Source organism: Dreissena polymorpha, chromosome 9 (assembly GCF_020536995.1).
Source record: "Dreissena polymorpha isolate Duluth1 chromosome 9, UMN_Dpol_1.0, whole genome shotgun sequence".
NCBI lineage: Eukaryota > Metazoa > Mollusca > Bivalvia > Myida > Dreissenidae > Dreissena > Dreissena polymorpha.
Window position 1 is genome coordinate 84,822,246 of NC_068363.1, and position 14,768 is coordinate 84,837,013.

The 14,768-nt window shown below is 34.5% G+C and overlaps 1 protein-coding gene across 3 annotated transcripts in view; it reads left to right on the forward strand.

Moving 5' to 3' along the window:
• The window catches only part of LOC127845747 (uncharacterized), a 101,048-nt gene extending 86,639 nt beyond the window's left edge, over nucleotides 1-14,409 (forward strand). For 2 of the 3 annotated variants that reach the window (XM_052376861.1, XM_052376862.1), the window contains exons 5-9: nucleotides 1,808-1,952; nucleotides 3,969-4,110; nucleotides 6,511-6,579; nucleotides 9,947-10,074; nucleotides 10,915-14,409. In XM_052376861.1, the coding sequence (XP_052232821.1) occupies nucleotides 1,808-1,952; nucleotides 3,969-4,110; nucleotides 6,511-6,579; nucleotides 9,947-10,074; nucleotides 10,915-10,961 (531 nt within the window). In that variant the 3' untranslated portion in view covers nucleotides 10,962-14,409. The remainder of the gene's footprint in view (nucleotides 1-1,807; nucleotides 1,953-3,968; nucleotides 4,111-6,510; nucleotides 6,580-9,946; nucleotides 10,075-10,914) is intronic. The other variant, XM_052376863.1, reaches the window with a different exon arrangement.
• The last annotated feature ends 359 nt before the right edge of the window (nucleotides 14,410-14,768 follow it).

The following is a 14,768-nucleotide window of genomic DNA, read 5'->3' on the forward strand; positions in this document are numbered from 1 at the left end:
ATGCAGAATAGATCGTTATCATTATCTGAAATGTTGACATATAACTAGGTGTCAATAATACAAAACATGATTTCTGGTAGAAAAGGGTACCAAAATTAGCTATAGATTAGAGATATCTTTGCAGGTTTTGTAGGAATTATATCAATAAATGTTAATCTGAATTATAATTGCATTCATTTGTTATTTGTTTTTGTTCATCTTTTTAAGGCAATATATTGCATGTCACAACTCTGTTTTAAAATGTTTACAGTTATCTTATTTTATTGAAAAATAAGGTTTATTCTGTCACAAGCATGTTTATGTGAGGACAACAATATTGCAAACATACTCTTGTTAGCTAACAATAATGGAAGATTGATAAAAATATGACTTTAGTCTTAAGCATACATAGAATTTAGTAACTAATGAATATAACACAATTAAGTTCACCTATAAAAAAGAAGACAAATGTGTTTTTGTTTTTTATACGCCCCTTTTAAAAAACAGGACGTATTATAGTGGCCGGCGGGCGGCATCCACAGAAGTGTCCGCTCTCTAATTCAAATAGTTTTCATCCAATCTTCACCAAACTTGGTCAGAAGTTGTGTCTAGACAATATCTAGGTCAAGTTTGAATATGGGTCATGCTGGGTCAAAAACTAGGTCATGGGGTCACTTAGTGCATTTCAAGGATTAAGCATGGTGTCCGCTCTCTAATTGAAGTAGTTTTCACCCGATCTTCACCAAATTTGGTCAGAAGTTGTGTCTAGATGATATGTAGGTCAAGTTCAAATATGGGTCAAGCTGGGTCAAAAACGAGGTCACTTAGTGCATTTCAAGCATTTAGCATGGTGTCCGCTCTCTAATTGAAGTAGTTTTCATCCGATCTTCACCTATTTTTGTCAGAAGTTGTCCCTAGATGATATGTAGGTCAAGTTCAAATATGGGTCATGCAGGGACAAAAATGAGGTCATGAGGTCACTTAGTGCATTTCAAGCATTTAGCATGGTGTCTGCTCTCTAATTGAAGTAGTTTTCATCCGATCTTCACATAATTTGGTCAGAAGTTGTGTGTAGATGATATATAGGTCAGGTTCAAATATGAGTCATGCTGGGTCAAAAACAAGGTCACGAGGTTTCTTAGTGCATTTCAAGCATTTAGCATGGTGTCCGCTCTCTAATTGAAGTAGTTTTCATCCGATCTTCACCTAATTTGGTCAGAATTTGTGTCTAGGTGATATTTAGGTCAAGTTCAAATATAGGTCATGCAGGGTCAAAAACGAGCTCATTAGGTCACTTAGTGCATTCCAAGCATTTAGCATGGTGTCCGCTCTCATATTGAAGTAGTTTTCATCCGATCTTCACCTAATTTGGTCAGAAGTTGTGTCTAGATGATATGTAGGTCAAGTTCGAAAATGGGTCATGCCGGGTCAAAAACGAGGTTACAATGTCACTTAGTGCATTTCAAGCATTTAGCATGATGTCCACTCTCTAATTGAAGTAGTTTTCATCCAATCTTCACCGAATTCAGATGTTACGTCTAAATGATGTCTAGGTCAAGTTCGAATATGGGTCAATAACTAGGTCTCAAGGTCACTTAGTGCATTTCAAGCATTGAGCATGGTGTCCAAAATCTTCGAACGGGCGTATCTTGTGACAGTTTGGCACTCTTGTTTTAAATAACATTCAGGCAAGTGGAATACCAAATAAAAAAGGGATCCTTCTGTATTTAAATACTGCAAAATATAAGGGATCTTCTGTATGTAAACACTTCAAAATAATTTATTTGAAGTAATGCATATTTTATTTCACTTTCTTGTTTTATTTCAGCGAGTGGTCTCCAAGAAAGTAGACGAGTCGATATTCTTCCGTCTAGTGCAGTATTTTGCTGTCGTGCTGTTTGAGTGTAATGAGTCAGAAGACTTCGTGCCGGCAAAGTCCCTCATGAATATGTGCTTCACTTTCTATTATGAAGGTGAGGAAGTTTAACATATTGGAACCTCCTTCTGGGAACACAGGGTCCAATGCATGTGCATAAAGTGTCGGCCCAGATTAAACTGTGCAGTCCTCACAGGCTAATCATCAGGATTGACACTTTTATCTTTTTCTGTATTTTTGTTGAGGCGGAAAGTGTTGTCCCTGATTAGCCTTTGCAGACTGTGCACGCTATTCTGGCACAACACAAAACGTACATGCCTTCAACCCGTTCTGCACAGGCTAATCTGGCACAACACAAAACGTACATGCCTTCAACCCATTCTGCACAGGCTAATCTGGCACAACACTAAACGTACATGCCTTCAACCCGTTCTCCCAGAATGAGGCTTATTTATTTGATTTTGATTGTCTAAGGCTCATTAACATTATCTCTCAAGTCTGTCTCCTGGAAGAACCAATACTTGTGTTTTTTTGGAGATCTTGTGAAGTCTTCCATTCCTAGGGGTCCAACCTTGACTGCTAAGCAGACGCCATATTCATTTAGTGGCTTGTTATTTAGGGGGATTTTTTTAAGTTGTCTATGCAGTGTGTTTTTTTCATTCCCAAAATGGCGAAAAAAAACACTGCTATTGTATACTTTAGACTTCATGGATTTGATGACTTAACATATTAACTTTTTAGACTTCAGCGTGCATTTCTATATATCAAGGGATTAACACATTTCTCAAATTTTAATAACCATGAGTACATTTAATTAGGCTTATTCAATCTCAAAACAACAACAACTTGGCTTGATAAATATGCACTGAATTTAACAACATATAAGTTCAATATTTTGGGATTCTTAAGAACAACCATTTATGGTTACAATTTGTTTAGCTTGATTTGATGATATTTTCATACATCACTGACAATGGTAATGCATAAAATGTCTGGAATGAGGTTGGCTAAACGTATGTCTGGTGTGTGAAGAATACCATCTCATTGTTCATGCTTGTGAAGCTAAAGGTATTTCTGGTTTGTGAAGAATACTATCTCCATGTTCATGCGTGTGAAGCCAAAAGTATTGCTGGTGTGTGAAGAATACTTACTCAATGTTCATGCTTGTAAAGCTAAAAGTATTGCTTGTGTGTGAAGAATACTATCTCATTGTTCATGCCTGTGAAGCTTAATGTATTGCTGGTTGTAAAGAATACTATCTCATTGTTAATGCTTGTGAAGTTAAAAGTATGGCTGGTATGTGAAGAATACTATCTTATTGTCAATGCTTGTGACTAAACGTATGTCTGGTGTGTGAAGAATACTATCTCAATGTTCATACTTGTGAAGCTAAAAGTATGGCTAGTGTGTGAAGAATACTTTCTCATTGTTAATGCTTGTGACTAAATGTATGGCTGGTGTGTGAAGAATACTATCTCATTGTTAATGCTTGTTAAGTTAAAAGTATGGCTGATGTGTGAAGAATACTATCTAAGTGGTCATGCTTGTGAAGCTCAAACTATGACTTGTGTGTGAAAAAAACTAAATTGTCATGTTTGTGAAGCTAAAAGTATTGCTGGTGTGTGAAAAATATTATCTCTATGCTCATGCTTGTAAAGAAATATTTGTCACAGAAATGACTGTTGTTTCATGTCTCAAGTATAATAATGATTTAATTGTTACTGATAATGTTTCACTTTGCTTTCATTTAGCAATGCCATTGGCAATACTTAGCAATCCATGTCAGCCACGTTCTTTGCTTGTTCTCACCTTGTATAACTATTTATTTCTTGCTTGTATGTATACAAAGTCTTGCTATATAAATGGACTTCTATTGTGGATTAATTTGGAGTTACCAGTTATAATATGAAATTTGCTTTGAAATTAAACAATTATTTTGTGGAAATATGAAGTCTATTGATTAAATTGAATGCCAGAATTAAACAAAGGACATTACAATATCATCAAATTTTATTGTTTCAATGTATTGAAATCTGCTATTTTGAACATTATGATACACAAATGACATAATTTATACCGACCATGAACTGAAAACTCTTTATTTCTGTTTCAGCTCACATGGGCAAGAAGCGTTTGAAGAATTTTCTCTACAGTTTTCTTCGAGACCAGCCGATATGGCAATCTCTTAGATTTTGGAATGCTGCATTTTTCGATTCTGTGCAGAATGAGCGAGCCAGGAAACCTGTGTGCACCAGGTATCAATACTGTCATTTCTGCAATTCATATGATTGCCAATCTCATATAATTAAATGCATAATGCATATTGGTACTGACTGGGAAATCATAGAATGCATGTCAAATTGTATGATAACACATGTCAAATTAAATTTTGCATGTAATAATCAAATAAAAATTTAAGTCAATATATCGTATAGAAATGCATGATAAATCATTTGAAACTGCATGTAGAATCATGATTATGCATTATGAAAAATGTCTAATCGTCTGAGTATGCATCTCTAACAATTTGACAATGCATGTCATATCTTATGATGCTAATTTTTAACCAGGTTTTCCGAAGGAAAAAACTGGTTATTAGATTGGCGAATGCGGGCTGGCTGGCTGGCTGGCTTGCTGGCTGGCTGGCTGGCTGGCTGGCTGGCTGTCGGGCTGGCGGGCGGGCGGAACAAGCTTGTCCGGGCCATAACTTTGTCGTTCATTGTGAGATTTTAAAATCATTTGGCACATTTGTTAACCATCATTAGACGGTGTGTCGCGCGAAAAAATTATGTCAATATCTCCAAGGTCAAGGTCACACTTTGAGTTCAAAGGTAAAAAATAGCCATAAATGAGCTTGTCTGGGCTATAACTATGTCATTCACTATGAGATTTTAAAATCATTTGGCACATTTGTTCACCATCATGGGAGGGTGTGTCGCACGAAAGAATCACGTCAATATCTCCAATGTCAAGGTCGCCACGACTAAAAATAGATTTATTTTAAAACAAACTTGCAAAGGGGGTTAATTTTGTTTGTTCATTTCAAAAGATCAGTTTGAGTTGTCTTCCTTTATCAGATTTTTTTTCACAATGAAAACCTGGTTTTGTGACAATTTTGTCCCTTGTTGTTAAATCTTCTGATGTAACATGTCAATTTTATATGCTTGTCTAATTGTAGGATAATGCTTGTCTAATTGTAGGATAATGCTTGTCTAATTGTAGGATAATGCTTGTCTAATTGTAGGATAATGCTTGTCTAATTGTAGGATAATGCTTGTCTAATTGTAGGATAATGCTTGTCTAATTGTAGGATAATGCTTGTCTAATTGTAGGATAATGCTTGTCTAATTGTAGGATAATGCTTGTCTAATTGTAGGATAATGCTTGTCTAATTGTAGGATAATGCTTGTCTAATTGTAGGATAATGCTTGTCTAATTGTAGGATAATGCTTGTCTAATCGAGGATAATGCTTGTCTAATTGTAGGATAATGATTGTCTAATTGTAGGAAAATGCTTATCTAATTGTATGATAATGCTTGTCTAATTATAGGATAATGCTTGTCTAATTGTAGGATAATGCTTGTCTAATTGTACGATAATGCTTGTCTAATTGTACGATAATGCTTGTCTAATTGTAATATAATGCTTGTCTAATTGTACGATAATGCTTGTCTAATTGTACGATAATGCTTGTCTAATTGTAGGATAATGCTTGTCTAATTGTCGGATAGTGCCTGTCTAATTGTATGATAATGCTTGTCTAATTGTACGATAATGCTTGTCAAATTGTACGATAATGCTTGTCTAATTGTACGATAATGCTTGTCTAATTGTACGATAATGCTTGTCTAATTGTACGATAATGCTTGTCTAATTGTAGGATAATGCTTGTCTAATTGTACGATAATGCTTGTCTAATTGTACGATAATGCTTGTCTAATTGTACGATAATGCTTGTCAAAATGTACGATAATGCTTGTCTAATTGTACGATAATGCTTGTCTAATTGTATGATAATTCAAGTTATAAATCATAAAGTAAAGCTTGTCAAAATCACATAACATTTTATTTCAAATCATAATGATAATGTTTAAAAAAAACAAAGTTTATTGCTTGTGAAAACATATTATTATAATGTTAAACAATATAGTCCATGTCAAATAATATGATAAATTATCGTAAATGACATGATAATTCATGGTGAATGATTTGATAATTCATGGCTTATTGTATGATAATGCATCATCATGTCAATTTGTACAATAATGCATGTCATATGATAATGCATTTCACATAAAAGGATAATTGTGTCAAATCATATTATAATGCATGTTAAATCATATAATAATGCATTAGTTATGTTATGAAGATATTTGTATTGTGATCATGGCAATAGGGTAACATTTATTATCCTGATTACCGATATTGAATTTAATACTTATATATAAAGAAAATAAAAATTTAAAAATGTTTTTTGTTAATGTTTAGCAGACATCAAAATTTGCTGTGATTTTTTCCTGTAAAGTTTTCACTCTGCTTCTACAAAAGTAAATTCGGTGGTCAGACAAAAGGAATTTTAAACAGCCTTGGACCTATTTTATCAGTGCTCGATTGCCTAGTGTGGATTGTGTGTTTTGCCATGTTTGTATTGCAGTGAGGATGACCAGGAGTTCCAGAATGATGATATCAGATTCCAGGAGAATATCACATTTGGACAACTAGGGTATGAACACTTGGCTGTAACAGTTTATGAGAAACATGTCATTTCTCAACCACCAATATACTATGTTTTGACATTTAAATACAAAATAATCAAAATGTGTGTTATTTGTTTGCATAATAATATATGTGCCGTGTGTTTTTTGTTTTCATACAATACACTGCAACGCCGATATATCGCGGTTGGTAGGGTCCAAAGATTGCGAGCGCGATATAACTCGAGAAATGTCTAACTTAATTGTATTGCGGTTAATTTATCAAATTTCCCCAATGTTTTCATTGTATATACCGCGCTGCTACATATTTGTATAGTAATAATTGCAAACCAATTCTACAATAAACATTTTTATAACTACATGCGTATCTTTATTTATCATAAAAAACAAAATGTAAATTGTATTTTTATGCCCCCTTCGAAGAAGAGGGGGTATATTGTTTTTGCACATGTCAGTCTGTCCGTCCGTCGGTCCGCCCACCAGATGGTTTCCGGATGATAACTCAAGAACGCTTAGGCCTAGGATCATGAAACATCAAAGGTACATTGATCATGACTGGCAGATGACCCCTATTGATTTTCAGGTCACTAGGTCAAAGGTCAAGGTCACAGTGACTTGAAATAGTAAAATGGTTTCCGGATGATAACTCAAGAATGCTTAGGCATTCATGAAACTTCATAGGTACATTGATCATGACTAGCAGATGACCCCTATTGATTTTCAGGTCACTAGGTCAAAGGTCAAGGTCACAGTTACTCGAAATAGTAAAATTGTTTCCGGATGATAACTCAAGAATGCTTACGCCTAGGATTATGAAATTTCATAGGTACATTGATCACTACTGGCAAATGACCCCTTTTGATTTTCAGGTCACTAGGTCGAAGGTCAAGGTCACAGTGACTCGAAACAGTAAAATGGTTTCCGGATGATAACTCAAGAATGCTTACGCCTAGGATCATTAAACTTCATAGGTTCATTGAACATAACTGGCAAATGACCCGTATCAATTTTCAGGTCACTAGGTCAAAGGTCAAGGTCAGTGACTTGAAACATTAAAATGGTTTCTGGATGATAACTCAAGAATGCTTACGCCTAGGATCATGAAACTTCATAGGAACATTGATCATGACTGGCAGATGACCCCTATTGATTTTCAGGTCACTAGGTCAAAGGTCAAGGTCACAGTGACTCGAAACAGTAAAATGGTTTCCTGATGATAACTCAAGAATGCTTACGCCTAGGATCATGAAACTTCATAGGTACATTGATCATGAATGGCAGATGACCCCTATTGATTTTCAGGTCACTAGGTCAAAGGTCAAGGTCACAGTGACATGAAATAGTAAAACGGTTTCCGGATGATAACTCAAGAATGCTTACGCCTAGGATCATGAAACTTAATAGGTACATTGATCATGACTGGTAGATGACCCCTATTGATTTTCAGGTCACTAGGTTTAAAGTCAAGGTCACAGCAACATGAAACAGTAAAATGGTTTCCTGATGATAACTCAAGAATAATTTGGTCTAGGATCATGAAACTTCATAGGTACATTGATCATGATTTGCAGATGACCCCTATAGATTTTCAGGTCACTAGGTCAAAGTTCAAGGTCACAGTGACAAAAAAACGTATTCACACAATGGCTTCCACTACAACTGACAGCCCATATGGGAGGCATGCATGTTTTACAAACAGCCCTTGTTTATTTTCATGTACAATCGCTCCCAGTGATCCCCAGCTGTGTGTAAATAACACTGTCACTAATCGACTGTTTTTCACGATTCACTGTGTGCCATAGTAAGCCGCGAAATATAGGGTGTTAATACTAGCTATAACCGTTTTTTTGCTTAAGTTAGTGAATTCTCAGATTAAAACATGTCATTTAGTGATCATGCTCGTGGGATTTTTGGGAGCCATAGCCAAAGCGTGATATATTGGACAGGGCGATATACCGGTCCGCGATATATCAGCATTGCAGTGTATAAGGGTCTGGAGTAGGTTTTAGCTCTATACATGTAACAGCGCACAAAGTGCTGAATTTATCCCATCATCAGACGTGCATTGTCGAAATAAACCACTGTGAAATAAATTTACCTTTATTTCAGCAGTGCTGAAATATAGCTGTCACGCGCGGCGAAGAATGTTCATATTACTCGGAATCAACTATAAAGTAATCATTTTTAGTAAAATCGAATCAGATTCAACAAAAAAAACAATTTGATACCAAGATGTAATATAGTTTTTACACATAATGCAACTCAAAAAGCAAATAAACATTATTTACAAATATTAAGTGCGCGTACTCGTGACGTCATTATTAATACGTCATACGACACAATGCATGTTGTTTCACGCTAAAGATGCAGTTGTTTAGTGTCTTTTTTTCCATTATTTCTTAAACATCGGGGACGTAGAGGAATGATTAACGAAAAACAGGTTGGTTACTGATTTTTTTGTAATGTATTAGGCTCGACACGATTAAAATAATGAAACAATGTTTGCTTAAAATATCTTTGGGATTTTCCGTCTAGTTCGATTTTCCTATTCTATGTTTAAAGAAATAATTTACGTCTAAGAAAATTGATGGGATAAATCGAATACTAGGTCGGTGCCGAATAAAGCAAAGTTTATCTTGCTCGGCACGAAAATCTGAACCACTCGCCAAGGCTCGTGGTTCAGATTTTCTAAGCCTCGCAAAATAAACTTTGCTTTATTCGGCACCGACCTAGTATTCTCTATATGAGCTATTGTGAATTTTCTTTTTACAGTGTCTTTTGTCCTGGTGTGTTTGGTGTGCATTATCAACTTAAGCACATTACTGATCTAAATGCCATATTTTCCCCTGATTCTTTATCAAACTTGCTCAAAATGTTTTTCTTTATAATATGGAGGCCATGGTCACAAGGACAAATCTGAGGCCACATTCATGACTCAATGTAGTTGAAACTTGTTGAGAAGATAATCTTTCGGATATCAAGGCCAATTTTGAACCTGGCTCAAGTATGTTCAAAGACTAAGTCACCTGATTAATTCTGAGAAAACCTTGTTACCGCTTTAGGGTATCGGGGTAACCCGTTTTGTAACTTAATTTAAATGAATTTTGGTCTGAATGTTGTTAATCTTGCCAATATATAGGCCAAGTTTGAATCTGATTATGAACTAGATCATAAGATCAAAGGTTATAAAAACACTTAATGCCACAGTGTCTCAAAGTATTTAACTTAGTCTAAATTGGTCCTTTTGTATTATAATCTCACGCTAATTTGGTGAGATGAATTGTTTTCATCTCAATTAATAAGATCGACTTGATATAAAATAGTTTGTGATTTGTTTTAAGTTATATCTAATATATAGAATGGCTTTATGAACAGAAAGCATTGTAGTTTGCAATCCTCATTTTTCAGCACCTTCACGAACAACATGCGAGCCTTCGGCCTGAGTAGTGAGCTTTGTGTAGAGTTCCTGAGAAAACAGTCCACTATTGCCAACCTTAACAAAGGTATTTAAGAAATTATAGCACCATCGCAACCTAAACAAAGATAGGTGAGGCATTAAAGGAGTTATAGATGTTTGCACATGTTATGTGATGATTTATAGTGGTTTTCTTGATAAACAAAGTTTTAGAGTGGGTATAGTAGTCACTTGATCAGCCGGTCAGTCAGTCTGCATAAAATTAATTTTTTTGGAATGAACTGCTACCACTTTTCTCAAGTCAATTCATTAAAACTTCAATAATATCGTCACCATGAAGTGTTGATATGTAAGATAATTCATTCCCAGTGATCCACACATTCCAGAGTTACTTGCCCTTAAACAGAGCTTACAAAGCAGTGTATGTGTTCAGGGGTGGGGCAGGGTATCAGATAAAACATCTTATTCACAGATTTTTAATTTTGTGGTTTAAAATATCAATTTAAAATCAGTACCAATGTTCATGCAGGATCATTCAATCACTTATTGGTTAAGTATCATTCAATCAGTTTTATTAAAAACAAGTTTCCTTCCGTTTATTTGATGCCAATTAAAATTGCACAGACTGTATTGAATTATTGGTATACGGGGTAGATCTTTACTGACTGGATTGAATTATTGGTTAAGTTTTTCACAGAATGTATTGAATTATTGGTTAAGTACTTCAAAGAATTTCCAGATAAGGTATAGTGTCCTCAATGTGTCCTGAGATTGGTGTATCACATGCAAACATTTGGTGGTAACCCATGAAATCCTTTAAGTAATATAATAATAAAATTCATGTTGTTTTTCCCTCAAATTTCTTTTATTGTAAATCACAATTACAAGACTGATGAAAATTGATTTTTAGTTTGATTTCTTGTTGCAGAACAGGTTCAAATGTTACGAGACAATATCAACAAAATGAAGGACTAGATCAGTGAATAGGTTTGTGATCTTTTGGCCTTGACATCTGTGGTGATGAGACAGTTTGAGAAAAGTTCAAGGCGGGTCTGCTAACACAATGGTGTTGTAACATGCATACACATATACAGTGGACTCTACTGTGGAACATTTATGGTATTTCTGAACAGTGTTCACTTCAAATAGTGTTGTTGACATTGTACTGAAATTATCAAGCAATTATCAAGCAATATGTATAAATGTCGTTCCTTAACATAATATAAGATTGTCTTACGGCGTTGTGTTCACTTGGGTATTATTTGTATGGGTACACAGCTTACATACCATATTAGACAAGCAGATGGATGAGTCCAATGGGAGTTTGTTACCTGTGTATAAGTATAAATATACTTTTGCATTGTACAAAGAGATGTATAATAATTATGTATTAAGTAACTATTACATTCTTTAAGTAATGTGCAGTATTCTTGATAATAAACTCTTACGTAAGTCCGCTAAAGAGCTGGATCGTGTACATCATTTATGGATGCTGTGTTTTGTAAACATTGGGTTTCTTGAGATATATGCTTTGGGAGCATATTAAGAAATTTATTTAAAGCATTTATAAATGTGGGGCTTAATATTATGTTATTTGTACCAGAATAGTTTGCAGTTGGCCCGGAATTGATTTAGTTAAGATTAGTTACACCTATTTATTTAAGCTCGATTGCATAGAAAGCCTTGGGCTTATTTGAAAAGCTCTCGAGTTTGATTCCTGGATGATATAAATGATCTATAAATAATGATAATTATTTTACATTCCTTTTGTAACATATTGCCAAACTTAAAGTCCTGTAGTTTGTACTGCCAAAGTTTGTACACAGGGGTCATAGATTCTTTTCTTATATTATTATACTTTCTAATGTACTGGTTCTTTTTATGTTCATGTAAAGATAGATGTAAAGGTATTTTCATAGATATATAATATATTGGCTTTATGCTGCAACTTGCCTTGCACAAGTATAAATGGACAGACTGGATAGCTCAGTTTCCATCAATGTATATTTTATGTGGATATATGTTTGTACATGACAGCTGGTATTGATCATGCTACTATTACTCATAATGTACATGCCAAAATCTCTTTAATCATGCTACTATTACTCATAATGTACATGCCAAAATCTCTTTAATGTCCAAAGTCAATGCACCCCCTCTTGCTAAAATTTCATGTCTGTGAAATGATGCCAATAGTTGCTTTATTTAGTTCATACTTACGTATTTTGTTTCATATACATTCCAAAGTGTAAAATTAGTTCTTTGCAGTAAAGGCCAATTGTTATGTTGAATGCGAATGAGTAACATAATGCTTGATAATTGTGTAAAGACAAAAGCGCAAAGAATTTAGTGTTCTTGTTGTTTTTCTTTGTAGATCTTTATTGTATTTGTTCTTAATGTTAAATGTGTACTTATGGTACCTTAAAAGATATTATGCAAATGAAAAGTTTGATACTGTGTTCATTTATGTAAATGCCAATGTTATCCTTTTTTAATGTGCAATATTGTTCTAGGGTCTTTTGCGTTGTGAAAATGGACAATTATACATATATTTAAAAAAGCTTATATATTGTTGTTACATTGTACCTTGTGCATATATGCTATAAATTACTTATATTGCTGGCTTTACTTCATACTGGAACTAAGTAATGTACTTAATTAGTGATCTTAACACAAACATGTTGATGTTGTACTTAATCAGTTATCTGAACACCAATATGTTGATATTGTACTTAATCAGTTATCTGAACACCAATATGTTGTAGATGTACTAAAAGAGTGATTGTAACAACAATATGTTATTGTTGTACTAAATCAGTAATCTCTATACCAATATGTACTCTCTACAATGTAATTTGATTATTCTTTCAGCTTTCAGAAACGTATTGTTCAACATTTGGCAAAACTCTTAAATGCCAATTTATTGATGTACGTTATATGCCTCCAAAGGGCGGGAGGGGGTGAAGCATAAAGTTCTTGCTCTTATTTTCCTACTTTTTGGTTACCTTCTTTAACTCAACCAGTGTTTATCTGAATGTCTTCAAGCTTTCTGATGATGTTTATTAGCATACATTGGGACCAAGTTCAATTACCAGTTAAATCTCACCATGCACTGTCTTTGATCAAGATGTCCACCATATATTGATGGATTTGAAAATAACTTGGTTAAAATATGATGTAAGATGAAGTGTCACATATAACACCAGTCTCCCTACCAAAGGTCAGGCTCATACTTAAGAGTTCAAAGGTCGAATTAAGCCATAAAATAGCTTAAATTCCCGTATCTGCCATAACTCTGCTGTATGTTGATGGATTTTATAACAACTTGGCACAAATATATTTTCACAAGATGATGTCGCCTGTCACACTTATGTCAGTACCTCAAAGGTCGAGCTCATGCTTAGAGGTCAAAGGTCAAATTTATACATATAACAGCCCTTCTGGAAAGATTCATCATTCAATTAAAAATACCTCTCCACTCATGACCACTGTGAGATGGCGAGTTGCACGTCACTAATCTTCCTACAGAAACTTATATTTTAGCCATTAAAACACATTGTTATTGTCCCCTACCAGTGAAACCGGCGGGGACTTATGGCTTGCGCTCTGTGTGTTGCGAGTCTGTGACACTTTTTTGGATAACTTTAAGTTCTTCATATTTTTTCATGAAACTTGAAACATGGGCAGATGGCAATATGGAGATTATGCACGCCATTTCATTTTGTTCCTACGTCAAGAATTTTGGTTGCTATGGCAACTAATAGACTAGAAATATTGCTGAAAATGGTGGAGTTTCATCGGGAGGGGACTTAATATGGCTTGGAAATAGTCTTGTTGGCATTGGAGTTTTGAGACGCAATTAGAATGTGGGTTAATCCTTGTCCTGTGGACACGTGTTTCGTTTTTACTTTGAATGTACATGTTAACCCTTTATACATTTTTAGACAGTTTATTCCGGAATCTCTTTTGGTGCAATTGATTTTATATAAACGTTTTTATTTTTATGTCTAATATTCAAGATTTTTTCTTTATTTTGCCATCTTTGGTTATGCTTGTTCAATTATAGTAATACTATATTAATTTATGTTTTGAAATTGATAGTTATAATGAATATATACAGATTGTATTTTATTTTTTATTTTATATATAATTTTATGAAATTTTGTACCCGAACATTCCATTCACAAATCAGTGGTTATGAATTTTATGGTAAGCCTTTTCTGTACAATGGCATTGCCATTTTTGCAGTTTTATTTATTCACACCCTAAATTTGCAAAAATTAGTTACTGTAGTTATAATTGTTGATGCAATCCTGTATAACTTGATTGGCATTGTGGGAATGATTGATCAAAACTTTCATATGAAAGCATAGTTCATTGTTAGCATAGTTCACTATAGTAAAAAATAAATTGCAAAGACATTTGTACAAATTTTGTGTTGGTCTTTCATGATTGGCTGTCCTGTTAGCAAAGTCGTTGGTTAATGTGCTTCTCACCTAAGAGACCCAGGTTCAATCTTCGTATGGTTGATGGTCACCATACCGGACAGTTGGGGTTTCCTCCGACTCCCCCCCCCCCCAGCTCAATAAAACATCAAAATTAAATAAGAATGTCTCAGTAAAAAAAACATAACAAGAATCGTTGAAAACGATGGATGCTCCTCGATGATGCGCTTTGTCAATCTATGTGTTAATAACCACCTAAAAAAAACTATTACCTCAGTGACCTTGACCCCAAATGACATCAAGCGCCATCAAAAGGTAGAGTTCCATGCAAGGTACC